We start from the raw sequence: 24,458 nt of genomic DNA on the forward strand, positions 1-24,458 counted from the left end.
CAATACCAAATAGTGAACTATAGACACAAGTACATGAAAATTAGAAACTATGCTGATCATCACCCCAATCATTTGTGTAAGACAGAAGTTCTAGAGACAAGACAAACTAACTTACAAAGTCTAAATCTTCAAAACATTTCATGCTTTTTAATTTTCTTGTCAAAGTGTCTACCATTATTTAAGCAGAAGAAATATATCATTGAAAGACCCCAATACAAATGTCCAGACCCCAACACAGTTAAGATCTCATCTTCTTCCATGTCAACTTAGCCAAGCTGACACTCAGTACCTCAAAGGTGACTTAAGATAGAGGTCTGTATCCTGCACAGTTTCCACAGTGACAATCTCTTCCATCGGTTTGGCACCTTTAACACCTGTTCCACTGATGATGACAACTTCATCCCCAGGGTGCCAGTCCACAGCATCTTCTAAAGCCAACACTGTGTCTAGGGCATGGGCAGTTGCTCTAAGACGGGTGACAATTACTTCTGGTAGTGAACCTAAAGCAGCCCGAGGAAAAGTTGTCCAGATAATTTAATCATTAATCAAAACGTGATTAATTTAATCATTAATAAACGTGATGTTATTTAGCCAAAGAAGCCCATAAAATAAGACCTGGAAAAGCGAGCTTCAGGATAGATAAGCACCAATGTTTTTATGTTAGTTTTGTTTTATTTTGTTTGACCTTGGTTTTCTTTTTATCTATAAAAAGAAGTCAATAAAAGTAAGCCAGACTAGAGAATAGCAACGTGTAAAAAGCACAAGAATTGTGGTCAGATTACACTTATATTTGAATCACGATCTTGTCATATTCTAACCCTATTCTTTAGGGTAATAAACTTGATGAATGGGCTTCAGTTTCCTCAGTTAAAAGCAGAAGTAGCAGGGTCTTCCATCATAGGGTTTTGGAAAGATTCAATGAAATAGTATCTATGAAACATCTAGCTTAGATCTTACCACATAATAGACCCTAAGGGTATGTTAGTCCTTTCTCTTCCTTTTCTGTGTCACACTGTTTGAGGATGAAATTTTACCACCTCTTTTTTTTCCAAGAAAAAACAAGTGGTTATTAGACTTTCTGATGTAGACCTCTATAACTAATTTCCAATATGAAGACTTCACAAATAACAAAAATAGAGGGGAAAACAAAAATTATCTCTTAGAGTTGTCATAAGTCTTCGTGTATTAAATGATCCCTTCAAACTCTAAAAACTAGACCTATCTAACATAGGACTGCTAAATGCAGTTGAAGAAGGGGAACTTGTGGTTCAAGATAACTTTGTTTGTATTACACTCCAGCATACCCGCCTGACCATCCCCATACCAGCATGCTAATCTCTAATTATCAAAGATTCAAGAAGGTCATCTGTCTCACAGTTTATTCTGGTCTTTTCCAGCAAGGGTCAAGGCACAGATTTTTTCAAGGCATTATCTGAATACTTCAGAAAACACATGGCTTACTCCCTACTCCTTCCTCTTTCTGTAGTACATTTCCTTCCCCTTTTGCAATGGATGATAATTTACCTTTAGCCCGCAGCAAGTTACTGTCCTCCCTTGTTGTACTAAAGTAAAGTAATAATACTTGAATCTCTAACTACAGAGGTGGCCGACAATAAATCATTTTCAAATTATTTTAAACGTTCCTCTTTATTTATTTGTCTCTCTCTGCATAAGCACTTGTACCAATAATGTTCTAGGTTTAGAAAGGTCTCTGGGTTAATATTGTAATTTCTGAAGTTTACTTGGGCAATAATTTTGTCTTAAAAAAATGTACAGAGTTCAAAATTTCTAATTATAAGGCAGGTGAAAATTAAGACATAAATCATCCCAAAAGAAAATAATTTTAACTTTATTTCTTGTTTGTATATCTTAACCCTTGGAAACAATAAAATGAAATAAAATTTATTTATATGTATATGCATATATATGTGAATTTTTATAACCCATCCTTGAATGTCTACATAGAAAAATCTCTACTAAGCACAGAAAAATGTTTATCCAAGACAAAATGCCATCCGACTCTGTGATCAGTATTCACAATTCTCAATTAATATGCAACAAATACCTGCTATGTGACTATCAACATGCAAGCTACGCATGGCAGAACCAAGAGTAAAGACCACAAAGGTCTAGCTCAACTAGTTACTCCTATAAATAATGGTCAACACTGAATGGATGAAAAAATTCACAGATAATCTTTGAAGTACATTTTTAAACTATTAACAAAAAAAGTTACATCTTTGTAAATATTGACAGAGCCTCTAGAAAGCAGTAAAACTAGCTTATAACTTATGCACTCCCATTGCAAAAATAACACCTCTATGTGTATGGTTAAAACATCAAGCCTGGATGTTTAATGAGTGTTGGCCTCATATTTCTAGCTACATAGTAGATATTGACATTTAGATGAGCTACTACCATCTTGAAATTATTGTAATAATTATCTGAGCTAGACCCTCTTGCAAACAGCTTTTATTCCTTTAAGTATTCCTCCTTATGTTCTTTTTTTAAACAAATTTTGTGCTGTTATTTCAATTACATCCCTTCTTTGTCCATTAACCTGCAGTATTTTCCTGCAATACTCAGTAACAAAGTCTCAAATTTCCTGCTTGACTTCAAAGACTCTCCATAATGTGACCCTACTTTATGGTCTCTGATTTCTTAATAAATTCTGTTCCAAGAAGCCCAGTCTCTTTACCTCTTCTCATTTAACAGGATCGTCCTGCCTCTAATCTTTGGTCAATTTTGTCCTTTCCACTCGTGTCCTTGCTTCTTTCTCTTCACCTATCCTTTTAAAGCACAACTCAAGCCCGATCTTTTCAGTGAATTTCAGAACATACTTCATCTTCACTTCCTCCTACAAACCTTGTAGTGATCAGTGACATCGTTCCTTCAGCAAAATCTGTGTGTACATCTGGGATTTAGGCATTCCCAAGTATGTCTGGGTAGCTTGTGGGCCATTTATTTGAGCTGCTTTGTGTAGGGGAGGAAGTTTGCACAAAGAAACAGATGAGAGAAAAGAAGATGACAGAGAAGATATGGGGTCAATCTCAGATATAGGCCCTCTCTCTTGACCACAAGGACCTATGACTGAACCTGAGGGAATAATTTGGAGGAACCCTCCAGATGGCTTTGTCACCTGATGCTGCTCCACCTGAGATTCTCTCACCAACTCACTCGGCTGCATTCTTTAGAACTTAATCCTGAGAGAAGGCTCCAAGACTTGCTGAGTAGGCAAACCCTGTATATAATCTGTCATATCACCATGGCTGTCTCCTTTCTCACACTTAACACAACTGCAATTTGGCCTCTATTTCTGTACTTAGAATTTGTCTCCCCCACTAAACATAACAGCAAAAACCATACCTATGTTCGTTCACCGTCACAACATCAATGCCTTTCACAGTGTCTAGCATGTAAGTGTTCCATAAATACATCCTGAATGCACAAAATCACAAATGAGACAGAGAAACAAGCACCCCAATGTCTTGGTGTCCGGTTGATCAGATGGGACTCTGAGCGGCATGCAGAGACAGTTGCCACATTTCATCATGGGACACAGTACACTCCCACATCTTGGGGTTTTAAATGAAAGCCCACACCCTCAAACCCGTGTGTTCAGTACTCTCATGGCAGGTACCAGCAGTAGATGCAGGGATAAGGCAGCCCCTACTACCTTCCTAAATGGAGAACAATGACCAAGAAGCCAAAGTAGGAGGAAAAGAACATGAAAGATGCCTCATGGTGACTAAGGCAGACAGATGAACTCACAGAAAACACATTGTGAGGACACGTAGAACAAGCAAGCAGAACTGCTAAAAAGGGGAGAAGGTTTTGTGAGAGTTGGGGGCCTCAGACAGTAAAATTTTTATCACTATTGAAATATCCACAGGCTGAGCAGGCTCAGGGAAGCCTGGGGAGACTTCAATTACATAAACAATAGTCAGTCCCATGTATCTCAGCACTAAATCATCCTGAAATTACTAAAGTGCATGTGTCTTTTCTCTCCACCTTACAGGTGGCACCATGACTGCTGTGCCACTGCCTCATGTCTCCTTTATATATGGCACAATTCCTAACACAGCACTGGACGCATAATTAACATTCAATTCATAGTGGTTTAAATGAGCTATTTTAAGTATTGCCTTCTGGGCAATCACTTGTAAACTCCCATCAGATATATACCCAAGTGAGTATATAATATTCAATATGCAAAAAGCAGAAAAAAATACAAACATTTATTGAAAACTTAGAATAACCCCAACCTATGCAAACTAGTTTCATTGTCAAGTAAGAAATCTTTGGTTTTTTATTTTTGTTATTTATTTTAACAGATTGTACAGATAGGAAACTATGATTCTTCAAGGACAAGATTATATGGTAATAGATATCAGCACAAAGTTCTGAAACTAGTTCTTCTGAATCTAAGACCAGAGAACTAGACAAGTAAATGGAACTTGTAGCCTCTGGAAATAGCTGTAAATTAACTGTACCCAATTAGCTTTGATGTTCAAAAAATTATACTCATTACTTCATAAATGTTATTTAAATGTCATACAAGGTGGACCAACTGACTTCTCTGATGAAGAAGGCATTGCACACATTTTACATCTGAGTCATTTCTGTTCATAGAACTATTGAAACCCAGGTTGGGTAGCTCCCTTCCTTTATGTACCACAAATCAAAAAACACATAAAACTACGTATAAAAAGCTCAATAATTTATGAATATGCTAAATGAAAAAGGACTATGCTTTTAACTTGTAATTTAATACTATGTTTAATCACTTTGGGCTTTCCATGTTGACCTGTTAACCAACAAACTACTCATTTACTCCCACTAATGACTTCTACTCATAATTGCATTTCCTACAAATTATTGTTCAAGCATTTCAATGTCATTCATCCACAATTACACAGTCTCAGAGCACCATTCTTACTAAATGGGCATGGAGAAAAAGAAAATAATCTTTGTGGGTTAACACACTAAAATCACTAATTGTCCTCTGTTTGCTTACTTTGTAGGACTTAAATCTTTATTCTAAGAATAACTGCCAAGGCCTTTCAAAATCATTTAGGGTGGGGGAGGGAGAGAGGGAGAGAGGGAGAGAGGGAGAGAGAGAGAGAGAGAAAGGAGAAAGAAAAGGATAATTTATTAAAATAATGTTTGCATCAGAATAAAGGAACTTACAAAAAAAAACTAGAAATATTGTCCTCAAATATATACAAATTATTTCCCCCTTATTTCTGGATGCAACATCACCATTATCCATAGCAAAACATTAGATGCTGTCTTGTATGTGGATGAACATTTGTCAAGCACTAGGAAGACAAACACAAAGAACAGAGTCCCTTTCCTCCAGGGCCCATGATCAGTACAAGAAATAGACAAAAATCAGAAGTGCACTGTGCAAGGTGCAGTGACACTCAGGGGTGTACAGACATGGAGCACTGCAATCACACCAAGGGAGTAGTCCTTTCCAGGAATGCTTCCCAGAAGAGGTGATAACTGAGCTGGGTCTTGAAGGACAAGCCAAAGTGTGCCAGATGACAAAATGGGAAGTGTACCCTAGGCAACGACAATGATGTGTGAGATGGTGGGGGACATTCGAATAACTGCTACATATGTGGCATGGCCAGAGTACAGGTATACAGAAGGTATAGGCACCTAGTGACTGTCCCTTCATTCTGAAGAGGTGAGCAGGACCCATCCAAAAATGACTCACAGGCCCTCCCATAGCACTTAGAGTTTATCCTAAAAATTATTTGGAAACCACTAAATGAATATTTGGGATGAAATCTAAGAAATGATACTGTTGTGAAACTGTTTTAAGCCCATAGTACACATATCAAACTAAGAGAAGAAAATCCTTAGTGAGAAAATGGACTTACCGTACGTTGGGGAAAATGAGTCAAATCCTAAGACAAACAAGAGCCAGCCAGTAGGGAAACAGAGAGCCTGATGTGTTACTCTAGGAACTAGATATCAGACCTTTGGAGCAAATGAAGAGGACTGGGCAAAATAATGCAGGACTTTGTTGACCTGTTTTAAAGACCTCAAGTTGTATTTGAAATAGTTATAAAAACAAATATAAACATATATATTTATTATTTATTTTTATATATTTATTTTTAAGTTCTGGGATACATGCGCAGAACGTGCTGGTTTGTTACATAGGTATACACGTGCCATGGTGGTTTGCTGCACCCATCAACCCATCATCTACATTAGGTATTTCTCCTAATGCTCTCTTTCCCCTTGCCCCCCACCCACTAACAGGCCCTGGTGTGTGATGTTGCCCTCCCTGTGTCCATGTGTTGTCATTGTTCAACTTCTGCTTTTGAGTGAGAACATGTGTTTGATTTTCTGTCTTGTGTTAGTTTGCTGAGAATGATGGTTTCCAGCTTCATCCATGTCCCTGCAAAGGACATGAACTCATCCTTTTTTATGGCTGCATAGTATTCCACAGTATAGATGTGCCACATTTTCTTTATCCAGTCTATCATTGATGGGCATTTGGGTTGGTTCCAAGTCTTTGCTATTGTGAACGGTGATTCAATAAACATACGTGTGCATGTGTCTTTATGGTTGAATGATTTATAATCCTTTGGGTATATACCCAGTAATGGGATTGCTGGGTCAAATGGTATTTCTGGTTCCTGATCCTTGAGGAATCACCACACTATCTTCCAGTGTAAAAGTGTTTCTATTTCTACACATCCACTCCAGCATCTGTTATTTCCTGACTTTTTAATGATCACCATTCTCACTGGTGTGAGATGGTATATTGACCAGTAATGATGAGCTTTTATTCATACGTTTGTTGATCGCATAAATATCTTCCTTTGAGAAGTGTCTATTCATATCCTTTGCCCACTTTTTGATGGGGTTGTTTTTTCTTGTAAATTTGTTTAAGTTCCTTGTAGATTCTGGAAATTAGCCCTTTGTCAGATGGATAGATTGCAAATATTTTCTCCCATTCTGTAGGTTGCCTGTTCACTCTCATGATAGTTTCTTTTGCTATGCAGAAGCTCTTTAGTTTAATTAGATCCCATTTGTCAATTTTGGCTTCTGTTGCCATTGCTTTTGATGTTTTAGTCATGAAGTCCTTGCCCATGCCTACGTCTGAATGGTATTGCCTAGGTTTTTTTCAAGGGTTTTTATGGTTTTAGGTCTAACATTTAAGACTTTAATCGAACTTGAATTAATTTTTGTATAAGGTGTAAGGAAGGGATCCAATTTCAGCTTTCTACATATGGCTAGCCAGTTTTCCCAGCACCATTTATTAAATAGGGAATCCTTTCCCCATTGCTTGTTTCTGTCAGGTTTGTCAAAGATCAGATGGTTGTAGATGTGTGGTATTATTTCTGAGGGCTCTGTTCTGTTCCATTGGTCTATATCTCTGTTTTGGTACCAGTACCATGCTGTTTTGGTTACTGTTGCCTTGTAATATAGTTTGAAGTCAGGTAGCATGATGCCTCCAGCTTTGTTCTTTTGGCTTAGGATTGTCTTGGCAATGCAGGCTCTTTTTTGGTTCCACGTGAACTTTAAAGAAGTTTTTTCCAATTCTGTGAAGAAAGTCATTGGTAGCTTGATGGGGATGGCATTGAATCTATAACTTACCTTGGGCAGTATGGCCATTTTCATGATATTGATTCTTCCTATCCATGAGCATGGAATGTTCTTCCATTTGTTTGTGTCCTCCTTGATTTCCTTGAGCAGTGGTTTGTAGTTCTCCTTGAAAAGGTCCTTCACATCCCTTATAAGTTGGATTCCTAGGTATTTTATTCTCTTTGAAGCAATTGTGAATGGGAGTTCACTTATGATTTGGTTCTTTGTCTGTTATTGGTGTATAAGAATGCTTGTGATTTTGCACACTGATTTTGTATCCTGAGATTTTGCTGAAGTTGCTTATCAGCTTAAGGAGATTCTGGGCTGAGAGGATTGGGTTCTCTAAATATACAATCATGTCATTTGCAAACAGGGACAATTTGACTTCCTCTTTTCCTAATTGAATACCCTTTATTTCTTTATCCTGCCTGATGGCCCGGGCCAGAACTTCCAACACTATGTTGAATAGGAGTGGTGAGAGAGGGCATCCCTGTCTTGTGCCAGTTTTCAAAGGGAATGCTTCTGGTTTCTGCCCATTCAGTATGATATTGGCTGTGGGTTTGTCATAGATAGCTCTTATTAGTTTGACATACATCCCGTCAATACCTAGTTTATTCAGAGTTTTTAGATGAAGGGCTGTTGAATTTTGTCAAAGGCCTTTTCTGCATCTATTGAGATAATCATGTGGTTTTTGTCTTTGGTTCGGTTTATATGCTGGATTACATTTATTGATTTGCGTATATTGAACCAGCCTTGCATCCCAGGGATGAAGCCCACTTGATCATGGTGGATAAGCTTTTTGATGTGCTGCTGTATTTGGTTTACCAGTATTTTATTGAGGATTTTTGCATCAATGTTCATCAGGGATATTGGTCTAAAATTCTCTTTTTTGGTTGTGTCTCTGCCAGGCTTTGGTATCAGAATGATGCTGGATAAAATGAGTTAGGGAGGATTCCCTCTTTTTCTATTGATTGGAATAGTTTCAGAAGGAATGGTATCAGCTCCTCTTTGTACCTCTGGTAGAATTCGGCTGTGAATCCGTCTGGTCCTGGACTTTTTTTGGTTGGTAGGCTATTAATTATTGCCTCAATTTCAGATCCTGTTATTGGTCTATTCAGGGATTCAACTTCTTCCTGGTTTAGTCTTGGGAGGGTGTATGTGTCCAGGAATTTATCCATTTCTTCTATATTTTCCATTTTATTTGCATAGAGGTGTTTATAGTATTCTCTGATGGTTGTTTATATTTCTGTGGGATAGGTGGTGGTATCCCCTTTATCATTTTTTATTGTGTCTATTTGATTCTTCTCTCTTTTCTTCTTTATTAGTCTTGCTAGTGGTCTATCAATTTTGTTAATCTTTTCAAAAAACCAGCTCCTGGATTCATTGATTTTTTGAAGGGTTTTTTGTGTCTCTATCTCCTTCAGTTTTGCTCTGATCTTAGTGATTTCTTGCCTTCTGCTAGCTTTTGAATGTGTTTGCTGTTGCTTCTCTAGTTCTTTTAATTGTGATGTTAGAGTATCGATTTTAGGTCTTTCCTGCTTTCTCTTGTGGGCAATTAGTGCGATAAATTATAATTTAGTGCTATAAAGATTCGTTGTTAATCTGATGGGCTTCTCTTTGTGGGTAACCAGACCTTTCTCTCTGGCTGCCCTTAACATTTTTTCCTTCATTTCAACTTTGGTGAATCTGACAATTATGTGTCTTGGGGTTGCTCTTCTCAAGGAGTATCTTTGTGGCATTCTCTGTATTTCCTGAATTTGAATGTTGGCCTGCCTTGCTAGGTTGGGGAAATTCTCCTGGATAATATCCTGAAGAGAGTTTTCCAACTTGGTTCCCTTCTCCCCGTCACTTTCAGGTACACCAATCAGACGTAGATTTGGTCTTTTCACATAGTCCCATATTTCTTGGAGGCTTTGTTCATTTCTTTTAACTCTTTTTTCTCTAAACTTCTCTTCTCACTTCATATCATTCGTTTCATCTTCAATCACTGATACCCTTTCTTCCACTTGATTAAATCGGCTACTGAAGCTTGTGCATGCATCACATAGTTCTCATGCCATGGTTTTCAGCTCCATCAGGTCATCTAAGGTCTTCTCTATGCTGTTTATTCTAGTTAGCCATTCATCTAATCTTTTTTCAAGGTTTTTAGCTTCTTTGTGAGGGATTCGAACATCCTCCTTTAGCTTGGAGAAGTTTGTTATTACCGATCTTCTGAAGCCTACTTCTGTCAACTCATCAAAGTCATTCTCCATCCAGCTTTGTTCTATTGCTGGCAAGGAGCTGCGATCTTTTGGAGGAGAAGAGGCACTCTGATTTTTAGAATTTTCAGCTTTTCTGCTCTGGTTTCTCCCCATCTTTGTGGTTTTATCTACCTTTGGTCTTTGATGATGGTGACCAACAGATGGGGTTTTGGTGTGGATGTCTTTTTTGTTGATGTTGATGCTGTTCCTTTCTGTTTATTAGTTTTCCTTCTATCAGTCAGGACCCTCAGCTGCAGGTCTATTGGAGTTTGCTGGAGGTCCACTCCAGACCCTGTTTGCCTGGGTATCACCAGCAGAGGCTGAAGAACAGCAAATATTGCAGAACAGCAAATGTTGCTGCCTGATCCTTCTTCTGGAAGCTTCATCTCAGAGGGGCACCCAGCTGTATGAGGTGTCAGCCAGCCCCTACTGGGAGGTGTCTCCCATTTAGGCTACTCAGGGTCAGGGACCCACTTGAGTCTGTCCATTCTCAGATTTCAAACTCTGTGCTGGGAGAACCACTACTCTCTTCAAAGCTGTCAGACAGGGACATTTAAGTCTGCAGAAGTTTCTGCTGCCTTTTGTTCAGCTATGCCCTGCCCCGAGAGGTAGAGTCTTACAGAGGCAGGCAGGCCTAGCTGAGCTGCGGTGGGCTCCACTCAGTTCGAGTTTCCTGGCCACTTTGTTTACCTACTCAGGCCTCAGCAATGGCGGATGCCCCTCCCCAAGCCTCGCTGCCTCCTTGTGTTTGATCTCGGACAGCTGTGCTAGCAGTGAACAAGGATCCATGGGCATGGGACCCTCCGAGCCAGGCACGGGATATAATCTCCTGGTGTGCCATTTTCTAAGACCATTGGAAAAGTGCAGCACTAGGGTGGGAGTGTCCCGATTTTCCAGGTACCATCTGTCATGGCTTCCCTTGGCTAGGAAAGGGAATTCCACAACCCCCTGCACTTCCCTGGTGAGGCAATGCCCCACCCTGCTTCAGCTCACACTCCATGGGCTGCACCCACTGTCCAACAAGTCCCATTGAGATGAACCCAGTACCTCAGTTGGAAATGCAGAAATCACCCATCTTCTGCATTGCTCATGCTGGGAGCTATAGACTGGAGTTGTTCCTATTCAGCCATCTTGGAACCCAACCCCGTTTTGCCAAATTTTTAAGGTAACGTTCATGGGTTCCAAGGATTAGGACATGGACATACATGGGTGTCATTTTTTAGCCTATGGTTGAATAAATAGTGCTGTGAAAATTGGCTATTCATTTGAAAAAAATAGATAACTGACAAACCATATCAGAATCAATTCTAGACTGATTAAAATAAGGGCCTGGTAACTTTTTCTGTAAAAAGAACAGGGAGATAATAAAGAGTTTGGGGTTTGCAGACCATGTGGTCTCTGTCATAATGACTGAACTTTGCCCTTATAGTGCAAAGCAGCCATAGATAATACCTACACAAATGGGTGTGGCTGTGCCTCAATAAAATTTTGTGTATAAAAGCAAGGAATGGACCAGATTTGGTCCATGGCTCATAGTTTGCTGACCCTAGTTAAAGACAGACACAAATGTGAAAAAAAAGAAAAAACAACAACAATAAAAGTACCAAAAAACAAGTAGGTAAATTTTTATATAGTCTTTGTACAGAAAAGAGTTGATAAACATAAAATCAAAGGCAGAAACCATAAGAGAAAATATTTGTAGATTTGCCATCACAAAGATTGGAAAACTCCATAGAAGTACTAAAAGATAAATAACGTGTGAAAGAAACCGGTTCTTTGTACCTCTATCAAGAATTTTACAAAGAGAGCTATAAGCCAGAAAGCCCCAATTGGGATCTCAAAATAAGCTGAAAAAGTTAAAATTGAGGAGACTGTTTCAGAAAGAAGTATATTCTGCCTTTCTGCCACAAGTAAATACCAGCTATGTGTACACAAAATAGAAGCGAGGCCATGTGTGTCTTAAGTCCATGAAGAAAATGGAATGAGTTTTAGTTACATCCCCTTGCAGGCCCCAGTTTCATCATCTCTAAAATGAAAGTAACGATCCCAGTCTTTCAGGCTTCACAGGGTGGTTGTAAGAGTTAAATGAGAGTAAAGAATGGGAAGCAGCTTTGAAAATTATAAAGTGCCAGGATCTAGGTAAAATCCAATTTTGACAAATACCAAATATAATACCCAATTCAATGATACTCTTTTTCCATGACCAGGCTGAAAGCAATACTATTAATAGTATTGCTTTGATGATGCATATGGAAGAATTCTCTTTGAAGGAAAAATCACAAGCTTCTGCCTATGTAGCTTTCCATTTACTTAACAAAGTTGAGTTTCTTGTGGTACTCAAAAATGTAAAAAATGAAAATCTACACCACATTAACCATTTAGTAACCTAAAAGAAGATTACTACTGAAGCATGAGGGTGGCCAAGGGGGAGAGTTGAAAAACAGGACAGAAGGTGTTAGCAGGAAGCTAAATAGCACCTAATAGCCATGCTAGAAATTTCGGACTTTACCTTAGAAACAATGGAAAGCCACTGAAGAGTTTTGAGCAGCAGCACAATATAAACAGATTTGTGTTTTTAAAAGATCAACTTGGCTCCAGGGCAAAGAATGAATTGGAAAGAACAGAAGGGGCAACTAGAAAATAAGTTTAAAAGCTTACACAATAATCCAGGCATAAGTTGAAGGTACCATAAACTAAGGTGACAGTAATGGAGATAGAGAGAAGGATATGGGCTCACAAGTTATCTAAGAATTAAAATCAACAAGACTTAGTGATGGACATGATAAGAGGAATGATAAAGGAGGTATCAAGAATGACAACCAGGTTTCTAGCTGAGAGATTATTGGAAAACGGTAAACACCATCCCATCTTTAGACTAATAATGAGACAACTTCACCAAATCAAAAGTGTAAACAAATAATAACAATGATAATAACTGACATTTATTGAGTACTTGCTCAACATCTGCCATTGTGGTAAGTACATTACATGTTTTGTTTCATTTAAACCACATAATAAATATCATGAGAAATGTCTTAAAATAATGTCCGTTTTATAGATGTGGGAACTGAAACACTGGGGAGTTTTTTAAGGTCCACTAGCTAGTTCACGGTAGAGATGGGATTTGGACCACGCAGTCCACTTCAAGAGCCCAGGCTCCTCATACTTACTCAGAGGAAGATGAGTGAGTGAGTACTCTATGACGGAGCGAAGTCAAGCTCATCTAGAGAAGATGCAGAACGCCAGCAAAGATCCTCACAACCTAGCAGGAAAATGGAAACTACAGAAAGTTTGAAAGGAAGAGATGAACCTTGGAGCTAGTTACTTTCCTTTGAGAAGCTTTGTGTCAAGATGAGAGGCTTGAAATCCTCCTGTGTCTAAAATATGATACAGAGTCAGTTATGAGGTTTGCTTTGGTGACTGTGATGGTTAATTTTGTGCATCAACTTGACTGGGCTATGGGGTACCCACAACTTTAGCTAAATGTAAATTGTTCTTCGTGTGTGTGTTTGTGTGTGTGTGTGTGTGTAGGTATTTCTAATGTAATTAACATCTGAATCAGTAGACTAAGTAAAGAAGATTGCCTTCCTTAATGTAGATGAGCCTTATCCAATCAGCTGAAGGCCTGAATAGAACAAAAAGGCTGAGTATGAAGTAACTTGAACTGAGACATTGGTCTTATCTGGTCTTCAAACTTAGACTGAAGCATAGGTTCTTCTTGGATATCCAGCTTGCTGGCCTTCTGACTGGAACTTACACCATTGGTCTTCCTGGTTCTTACGCCTTTGGACTTGGACTCTCTATCTGCTTCTCTTTTTCTCTCCCTCCTTCTCTCTCCCTTCCTCTCTCTCTTTTTATCTCTCTCTCTCTTTTTATCTCTCTCTCTCTCTCTTGAATGGCTTATGACTCAAACGGGGCGAAAGTTAATCCTGAGGCTTTTGCTCAAGTTTTTCATTCACTTATTCAAGCAAATATTTTTTAAAGCATATTATGAGTCCAGGCACTGTTCTAGGCAATGCAGATTAAAAAAAAAAATGTAAAGTGCTTGCCCTCATGATGTATATATTCTTCTGGGAGAGGTAATAAAATAAATACAAAAAAATGTGAAAAGTAAACCTTACATAATACATTAAATAATGTTGAAAGCTAAGGAGAAGAAAACCGAAGGAGCAATGTCAAACGGTGATGGGGAAATGTTGAAATTTGCTCAGAGGTTAAACAGCCATTGGGAAAGAGGCATTCCCTTTCATCTGGAGTCACAGGACTGCCATTTCTGCCTCCATGAGGGCAGAGTTTGACTGAAAATGAAGCCAACTGAGGGGAAAGCAGAACCAAGAGTCGCAGAGAAACAAAATCTTAATGACTTCATTGGAGCACCTGGACTCAGCTGTGCCTCAAGTTTTTTCTTTTCGCCTCAAGTTTTTTCTTTTCAGTTATATGAGGCAATAAGTGCTCTTATTTTTTGTTCGAATTGGGTTTTCTGTCACTTGAAACCAAAAAAAGACCTGACTAATGCCGACACTTTCAAGTATATACAGAAACTTGAAGTACCTTAAAATGTGTTTCTAAGTGGGGTTCCTGCTGTACTTGGATTATTGAATAGCTAGAACTCATTTCTAATTAGCAGTATACATTTACATGCAAACACCTGAAATTAAAAGACCTTAAAAACAGCATGTTCACTTAAATGTGTTTAAACAAGTCCCCTAAAGTGTGGTTTATACTATTAATTTAAGGAACCCTTTCTTAAAGACTGTTCCAAGGTTACTCTTGTCCAGATCAATGAGATTTTAGTAGACACATATCTGCCACTGTAAATAGAATGGTTATACAGTGTTTAGACTTTTTTGAAGTATTGTTAGACAGAACAGAAAAAAAAACCTTATTTTTTGTTGGTGGTGTTGGTTATATTTTAGAGGACATAGAGCCAAGGGTCAGTCTCCATCTGCTCAAAAGAGAGAACCACTCATCAGTTACTGGCTGTCCTACCACGCTAGGGTTCCAAGTATGCCAGGACCATGCTTGCTGATGTTAACTCAACTGTGTAATTACGATCTGCCACAACATGCCAGCTGACCAGAACCCCAACACTGAATTAAAGCTCATTTAAATTTAAGAGTAGAAAAAGCAATAAATACTTTTTTAATTTTCCTCATCCTCCTTTCTCCATTCTTCCCCTCTATTTAATCTTCCTTCCTTCCCAGTCCTAAATAAAAACCAACAAAACAAAGCCAAATAACAACCGCAAAATGACAGTGGCTCTCCCCTTCAACCCCACATCCCTCTAGGGCACCCTTTTTACATACATAGCAGGTTGTTGGGTGGGACTTCTGCTCCTCTAGAACCTACCAGGAGGACACATGCATAGGATCAGGAGATGATAAGCACCCCACATTATAGGGAAGCCACAGACAGGGAGAAAACATCTCCTTGGGGCTTATTAAAGAAAGCTAATCTAACTCTGCCACTTTTGCCATCCCTGGAGCAGAGTCCACTCCATCATTTATGAATGACCAAAAACAAGGAGATTCAAAGAAATCCTGAGAGATGGGGATGAGCCATCAGCCTGGGTGAGCTAACCCTGGCCTTTCCTCCCCTTCCTATAGAGTGAGGTGTGAAACTACTTCTCTCTTATTAAGCAAAGAAAGAGGGCTGCATAAGTATCAATCACAGAGTGACCTGTAAGAAGAGGAGACTGGCTTCTTTTCCCAGGTGGAATGTCTGCATAGGCAGCCTATTTGCTCAGCTGCTCATGCTTATCTAAGCAGGGGAAACAATTAGAGAAAGAGCAGAGCAGAGAAAGGGGTGATAAGTGAAACATCTTTCATGGGGATTTGTAAGTTTCCTCTGGATAGCTGAATTGTAGGGAAGATAGCTTGGCTTGAACCAACTTTCTAGTACTCCACCAAGACCAACCCCCAAGGTGGACGCTAACGGATTGAAAACCCAGGTGGGGCTTCCACATTGAGAAACTGTGCAGTGGAAAAGCCTCCTACAAGACTCCATTGATTTCATGCAGGCATCTTAGGAGGGAGACTCAATAGTCAGCAATTATTATTCAGAGAGAGAGCAACACCCAGCAGAGGATGTAGGTGCACCGTTAAGTATTAAGCTTGTTAAACCTCTCACCTTACCTCTTCCACCTGCCCCAATACTGACAATATGAAATAAGAAGGATTAGAGGAAGAGTGAAGGAGCAGACCCTACCATCCCAAGTGCCTCAAGTTGAAGCTTTGTGGGTGAGGAAGGTAACATTAAATGAATAGGAGACTGAGTTTTTAAACTAGATTAATCAGGACTGGCATTTTCAATATCTGAAATCAACTGGAAAGCTATTGGTAACCAAGGTGTTTTTAAAGGACAAGAAAAAGGATCCATCAGAATACAGACGAAGGTAGTGACTAAAGAAAAATAAAATCTATTCTGAGTCAGACTTCTGTCTGGAAGGTTTGCATCTACCAAACATCCCTAAAAATGTGTCTCTTGCATTTGCTCAGGCCTGTGGCAAATTTACACACCACATCAGCTCAAGTTTCCCATGAAATCACAGGTAATATTTTGTGGTGATAAATGCAAGGGGAAAGCAGAGAACCTCTTCAATATTGAGGAAATCCACAGTTCATGGGAAGAAAGAAGAAAATCCATAGCATACACTAGAAAATGAGATTTCCTAAGACCTTGGGATAAAGCTTTTAAAATTGGGAGCAACATTGAGATTTAAAATTTGGGGTTCAATCACAGCAAAAGTTTTCAATAATATAATATATAATTATATATATATTATTGCAGCCTATTTTGCATATATATTATTGCATATATACAATATATAATATTATATATTATAATATATAATATTATATATTATTATATATAATTATAAAATATATATTATATATAACATATAATATATATTATTGTATATAATTATAAAATATATATTATATATAACATATAATATTATATATTATTGTATATAATTATAAAATATATATTATATATAATATATAATATTATATATTACATAATATATTATATTATATATAATATATAATATTACATATCATACATAATATATTATATTATATATAATATATATTATATATAATACATAATATATTATATTATATATAATATATATTATATATAATACATAATATATTATATTATATATTATAATTTATATTATATATTTATAATTTATATATGATAATTACATAATAATTATATATAATTATATATATTTTAATAATTATATATAATTATATATATTTATATAATTATATATAATTTACTTAATTTATATATATAAATTATACATATAATTATATATATGTAATTTATATATATAAATTATATATAATTATATATGTAATTTATATATATAAATTATATATATAATTATATATGTAATATATATAAATTATATATAATTATATATGTAATTTATATATATAATTATATATAATTATGTAATTTATATATAATTATATATATAATTATGTAATTATATATAATTATATATAATTTATATATATTATTATTTATTTTTATAATATATATAATATATTTATATATAAATATATTATATATATTATATAAATATATATAAATATATTATATATATTATATAAATATATATAAATAAATAAATATTATATTATATATTATATATATTATATAAATATATATAAATAAATATATATTATATTATATAAATATATATAAATAAATATATATTATATTATATATTATTATATATATTTATATATAATAATATATAATATAATATATATTTATATATAATTATATATAAATAAATATATATTTATATTATATATGATTATATATATTTATATATAATAATATATAATTATGTAATTCATATATATAATATATATTATATATTATATATAATTTATATAATTTGTATATATAATTATTATATAATTATATATTTATATAATTATATAATAATTTTATTACATAATCATATATAATATAATACATAAATATAATATATAAATATATAATATAATTATAATTTATATATATAATTATAATTATAATATATTATTATATTTTTTATATATATTATATATATCTCCTGTTTGATGGGATCCTTACTAGTAACTTAATGAAGATTTCTGTTTGCCTGATCTCACACAATTGTTTTATTCAGCCTAAATGCAGCCTAAATAGCTGTCATTAACTTTACATATTGAGTTTATACAACAGTATCGTACTATATTTGAATATTTCTGTCTGTGAGTTTCAGTCACCTTGAGATTTCAGGCTGAACCAGAAGTCTTCCCTGCATCTCTCCTTTCTGGATCTGGTTGGCATCCCCCCTTTTGGTGAACAGCTTCTCAAAATATACATACACAAAAACACCCAAACATACACATGCATGCACAGTCATACACACACACACACACACACATCCCACACCACCCTGGCCTCCCTGGTCAAGGCAGAGCTGGATCTCTTCACATGGCCTTACATTCCTGGCCTTGACAGTTGGTAAAGAAGTGAAAATGTGGCTTGAGCTTGGACAGTCACAGTGCACTTTCCCCCTGGGCACCATGTATAGTCCTTAGTCTGCTAAGTAACTCTAGCAGGACTTTGGGAGGCCTCCCCTGGTTATTTTTTGAAAAGAATAAAGTGTTCCTTTCTTTGGTAGTAGAAAATCAAAGTCCACATGAGATCAGGAAGTCCCAATAACCATAGAGAAGGCAGCAATAAGGAGTAGCAGAGAGTGAAGTCAATACATGCAGAGACAGCCAGGGTAAGGGACTGAGGGGTGAGTCCTGTGGACATTTGGACCCTTGAAGACAGTCACGTCTAAGGCCATTGTCTTTCTCTCCATCCTGCGTTTTGATTACAAGAATTCATAAATCCTTGGTTCTAAGTTTGTTTCCAGTGGGCTTCTGTCCCCTAAAACCAAACATTTTCAGAGTAATAAAGCTACATATAAAAATGCCATGTCATAGCTCTGGTTTGTATCTAGCTCAAGGGAACGAGAGACAGAAGAAAAGGGAGGAGTCTTGGTCTAGAAGAAATAGGTAAGGAAAGGGGCAAGAGGAGACAGCATTGGAGACTATTAATCAGGTGACGAGAGAGTGGAGATTTAAAAATATATTGTTGGATAAGAGGAACTGTTATGACATGAAAATGGGCTCTAGAAAGTTTCACCCTACATCAAAGAACAGACTTTATAGAAAATGTCCCAGAGCTAAATCAGTCTTGGGGAAACAGGAATCATGCAGAGAGGCCCTGGACACCTCAAAAGGATCCATACACCACAGCTAAAAGAATGACCTAGTAGAGTTTTTTAATCACAATTTTAACAGTGGAACTCTTTCTTCTAACGAACTGTTACTTTGAACACAAATATATAACAGATAAAAGCAATAAATCAATTACTTGAGCAATTTAAACCTTTATTACTTGACCTCCAATATTCATTGTTTAGGGAACCCCTAAATCCCCTCCAGGAAACATTTGGATTTTGTGGAGCACAATGTGAAAACCACTGACCGGAAACACACTCCCACACATGTGCCTGTTCCACACACTTTATACCATGCTTAAAGACAGCTTGATACTCTAGCAACTATGAAAATAGTGCATATTACACAGTACTCATAGCAACCATGAAATTTACATGCAGATACTTGGCACTTTCAGAAGGAAAACAAACCATATCTAAGCTTGCTTATTTAGACCACTGCTTTTATTTACTCCTACCAAATTCTTATGCTCCTTGCAATTGCACTCATGCTTTCTTCAATCATGCCCCACATACTGCTTTTTCTCAGGAATTTCCATGTATATTTAATGCCTATATCTTGTAATTTCTTGAAAAGGACAAAGACAGAAGTCCAGCCAAGGCCATGAGACTGTTTTTCTCCTAAGAAACTGTCAGCCAAATTTCTCAGGGAGAAACTGGAAATGAAGTGAGAGACATTGATAAATTTCCCTGCTGAACAATCAATAAAAGCTCCACCATCCTGCTCAGATTCCCACTGTGGAAGCAAGAGCCGTAATTACATTGTCAAAAATTTAAGTTGCCCAGGCTGACAGCAACCCACTTGAAAAGTGACAAGTGATTGGCACTCAGTTTGGAGTGGTGAACCTGGATTGGCAGACAGAGTGATGAAGGCAAAAGGCAAGAGTGAAATTTCCTTATTGACTACAGCTACCCAAACCCCAGACTGCCACTCAGGAGGAATCCTGAGACCCTTTAGTCATATTAACGCATCAAAGTGAGCAGCTGACAGAAGTTACTAAACAATCTGAACTCCACCAGCAACTCAGAACCTGTCCTCATCTACTCTCAAACAAACAGAAACAGAAAAGATGGTGCTGTGTGTGGGTGTATATGTGCAGCTGTGTGTATATGTGAGTGTATAAGGGTGTGGGACTTTTCCTACATTCAAAGAAATACATGTAACGTGCTTTCAACTCCATCTTGCCTTGTGACAGCTGAACACCAAAGCCTGTTTGCTTAGCGATTTTAATCTAAGGTAAAAATCAGCTGGAGCAGAAGGGTTTCAAAGAGCAATAATAAAGAATGAGACGGAAGGAGAAGGTGGGAAAGTGATCGGACTGACATGCAGACCATTTGTGTGATTCTACATGACCTGAGCTGGAGTTAAATTAGAATCCATTCAGCATTGCTGCTGAATATTAGGAACCAAATGTCTGCCAAGGGCCTCATTCGCTGGGCAGTGCCCTGCTTCAGACTATACTGGGACCCATGCAAATAGTTTCTAAGAAGCCTTTTGTAACCACGCCCAGGAATGGTGGTTATCCACAGCTGGGAAGCAGCTGCACCAAGAGAGATTAAAATCTAAAGGTGTTGACTGGGTGGTGGGAAGAGAAGAGAAGATGCCTGGGAATGTTGTTACCACATGATCTCCAAGGTTAAAACCCTTCTGTTACTCTGATGAAAAGAGATAGACAAGAAAATTAATATGTGTTTTGTGTGCCCAGCACTCTGGAACACTTCATGAGCAATAAGTTTATGAAGTGGGAACTGTGTTTTTCTGATTTTTTAGAGATCTGTTGAAGGTCATAGCTGATCTGTGGCAGAACTGGGCCCCTTTTCTGATTCCAATTTGATTCACCACTAGAACCAGTGTTTCTCTGAGTATAGTCAATAGGCCACCTGAGTCACATCACATGTACATTTCCAGGCCCAGAAATCTAGATTTACAAAAACCTCTCCCAAAAGGCTCTTCTGTGCGCCAAAGTTGGTGAATCTCCTCATTATGTTATCCTGGGAAACTGAGTGAATGCTGGGTCATTAGGGACTTCCTGGGTGCAAAACAGTGAATCAAGTTGCTCACTATTTTGCATACTTGATGGTGAAAGAAAATTAGCTTTTTCCTAAAGCCCCAGTGTCACCAGACCCACCTCTGGCCCTGGCAAAAGGCCAGTGAAATTATGAAATGACTTTAGCCATGATATACCACCACGCTGGAGGGGAAATCTGTCTGAGACCTCAGGTGGTGAGGGAGAAGTGACAGGAGAGAATTGATGAGCTGCACGTGGGGCTGCGATTCTCTGACAGATACATCAGGAAAGGAATCCCTGTCACCCAAATGGCTGAGCTCTTTTCTACATAATATTTCTTTCAAATGCACGAGATGCTGCAGCATCACATCAGAGAGGAAATGGCTTGATCTTTGCCTGTGTTCAATGGGCAAGCTCTGTGATTCAGGTGAGATCCTAGTCAATTCTCTGTCCTAAATGCTTTGGGGAATGTTTAACCAGTTTTGAAAATGGCCTAATCTGGGAATATAGGAAAAGGGGGAGAGAGAGAGAGGAGGGAGAAGGAGAATAAAGGAGAGGGAGAGAGGAGAAAGAGGAAGGAGGAGATGGAAATGAGGAAAGCAGAGGGAGAGGAGGTCTCATTCTCAATATCCAGTAACATCAGATGGCTGAAGTAGCAACATTTTTTCTGAACTTTCAGAATTTTCAAACCATATTAGAGGCATATACTTTGCTTGAATTGCCCCATATTGACTGTAAGCAATGGGACTAGGGATTTTCTTGACATTTGCTTAACCACAAAGGCTTACATGCACAACGTACATTTAAAATACAGGCACAAAAGGTATATTTATGAGTTCTTTCTTTGATTCTTCACAATAGAGCATGAGAATTAGATGAGCTTGGAATGAAAGAGGCAGAATAAAATAATTAGGAGAGTTTTCATTTTTCCTCATTTGAATTCCTATTTTCAGGAAGAGCTGTGCTATCTGCATCATACAGGACAGTGGCTCTCAAATCTGAGGATTCCTCCTAAGCCTGGGGTCCTCTGGATGATCTATGGGCTGGCTGAACCACAAATATACACCAACTTATTCCCCAGATGCACTTTTTTACTGGTAAAAAGCAACATATTGGGTTGGTGGCTTAAGAGGCCATTGAGCTAGAGCAAACATTTGAAAACCATGGCTGACGTGGGAATAGATCCTGGGCTACAAAATCAATGTAGGTGCTTGCTGATGAAGATAGGAGGTAAAAAGGTCCCCTTGGAAGTTGATCATAGAATCAACATAGCCAGCATTTTGAATTTCTATCCAGTGAGTTATGGGGTATTTTTAACCTCACAAAATTTGATCCCCAGTGTCTAGCACACTGGGTAGCCCACAGTCAACACTTAAATGCTTGAGGAAAAGATCTTGCTTCCTTTCATAGTAAGCCAAAAGAGACACAAGCATGTTTTTTGATAGACAATGATTGGGGCCTGTGGTCGGTATGAGACAGAGTCTGGATAAAGAAAAATGGCAGATTCCTCAGCACAGCTCCATGCCCTCATCTAGAGCAATTATCCTATGACAAGTGGATTATTTTGTGATGCCAATATAGAAATATCATTGTGTAAATGACATTATGCTTTCTGGAGATTGAGTCACTATCTAGAGCCCACATTTTTGATCTGCCTTTGGCTCATGCTATGCAACCAAAAGCATATAAACACCCACTGAAACATGCTTACTCATTATTTTATACTGATATTTTACACTTGATACTAAGGATTATCCTGGCACACCTGGTAATTTCCTGACTCTCAAGAGGGAAAAAAAATGTCCATTTTGCAAAGTGGAATTAGATGATCAGAAAGCAAATAAAGTTGGAGTGGAACACACTGTAGCCTAATCTATTTTCTCCTGGGAATCCTTAAACACCCCACCCATCTGTAAGAGGATTCTAAGTAGAACTGTAATTAAACCCTGCTCATGGGGTAGAGGGTTTGGGGAGACAGGAATAGGTTCAACAACTAAATGAGGTTGTCTGTATTTGATTTGGGATACCAGGCTACTGCATGTTGAGAGACATCAGTACATGCTAAGTAATTGTATCAGTCAGTTTTCACTAGGCTATGCTGCAATTACAAATGCAAATTTCAGTGGCTTATGACAAAGGCTTATTTCTCACTCACATACATGAGAGCAGTAGGTCAGCTGCAGCACTGCCCCATGTCATCTTCGTTCAGGTTCTAAGCAGAAGGAACTGCCCCTATCTGGGACAGGCTATTCTCAAGTGGCAGGAAGAAAATGAAATGGCTAAAGCATCGTAACAGGTCTTAAAACCTTCACTTGGCCATGCAGTCCCCCATTTCTGCTCACATTCCACTGACCAAAGCGAGTATAAGGCTAAGTTTCCTCTTGCAAAGGGGCCGGGAAGTATGGTCCACCCACAAGGAGGCACTGAAAGTCACCTAACAGTGGGTGGAAGTATACACAATCCTCTTACAGAAAGAGGAGCAAACAATTGGGAACGGTAGTGTACTCTGCCACAGGAATCATAACAGTTTTACTTGTTATTTAAGGAAATAGTGCCATGCTCTAACTGATCTGGTTGGCTCAGCAACTATAGTCAAGGACTTTTAAACAGTTTTATCAGTTTCCACTGCTAGACACAGCTCTACTTCATTTCCTCTGATCAATTGCCTCACTCACCGTGCAGAGAAAGAGTTCCATTCCTCACAGCCAGGAACTTGACTCCATAGGGAAAGAAGGGAGTTGAGTAGGAACTCCCGTAGAGTGTGATCTGAGCTCTGCCTTGGAAGGGCTTGTCTTCGGATCCAATCCGGAGCTCTCCACCATCAGAAACAAGGATGGCGTGTGCCCTGAGCTCGATGGGTCCTGGGGCCATGAAAATCAGCTTGCCCCCTAATGGACAAAGGGAAAATTGTCAGTCCCTGGGAGGATAAGGCTTACCGTTCTGTCAGTTTCAATGCCGGATGAAATCCCCTTCATTTAAATATTCTGCTGGAATGTAGACTTATTTTATCATGCTCTCTCTTGTAGAAGCACAGTAGGGTAGACCAGATATTCAGGAGTGGAAGCACTATTATTTAGCCAGTTTAGGTTAGCTATTACTATTCTCTGCTGCTTTATTTATTACATTTTCATGACAATAATCTAAATGTCCAGCAATTTAGGAATGGTTAAATAATGTATGAGAAGACCACTAACTTTACCATTTAACAATAGATAAAATTAAGAAAAAAAAACTGGGACACATACAAGAAATAGGGCTAGAAGATGTGCCAAAATTGTAAGAATTATAGTAAAAGGAAATGTAACTAGG

At 37.7% G+C, this 24,458-nt stretch overlaps 1 protein-coding gene across 6 annotated transcripts in view; it reads right to left on the reverse strand.

Moving 5' to 3' along the window:
* The window catches only part of PKHD1 (PKHD1 ciliary IPT domain containing fibrocystin/polyductin), a 484,536-nt gene that overhangs the window by 299,613 nt on the left and 160,465 nt on the right, over nucleotides 1-24,458 (reverse strand). For all 6 annotated transcript variants that reach the window (XM_518534.6, XM_016955664.3, XM_009451446.4 and 3 more), the window contains 2 exons: nucleotides 23,825-24,037; nucleotides 290-500 (listed from right to left, as the gene is read on the reverse strand). In XM_518534.6, coding sequence (XP_518534.5) covers nucleotides 290-500; nucleotides 23,825-24,037 — 424 coding nt within the window. The remainder of the gene's footprint in view (nucleotides 1-289; nucleotides 501-23,824; nucleotides 24,038-24,458) is intronic.

This window comes from Pan troglodytes, chromosome 5 (assembly GCF_028858775.2).
Source record: "Pan troglodytes isolate AG18354 chromosome 5, NHGRI_mPanTro3-v2.0_pri, whole genome shotgun sequence".
Classification (NCBI taxonomy): domain Eukaryota; kingdom Metazoa; phylum Chordata; class Mammalia; order Primates; family Hominidae; genus Pan; species Pan troglodytes.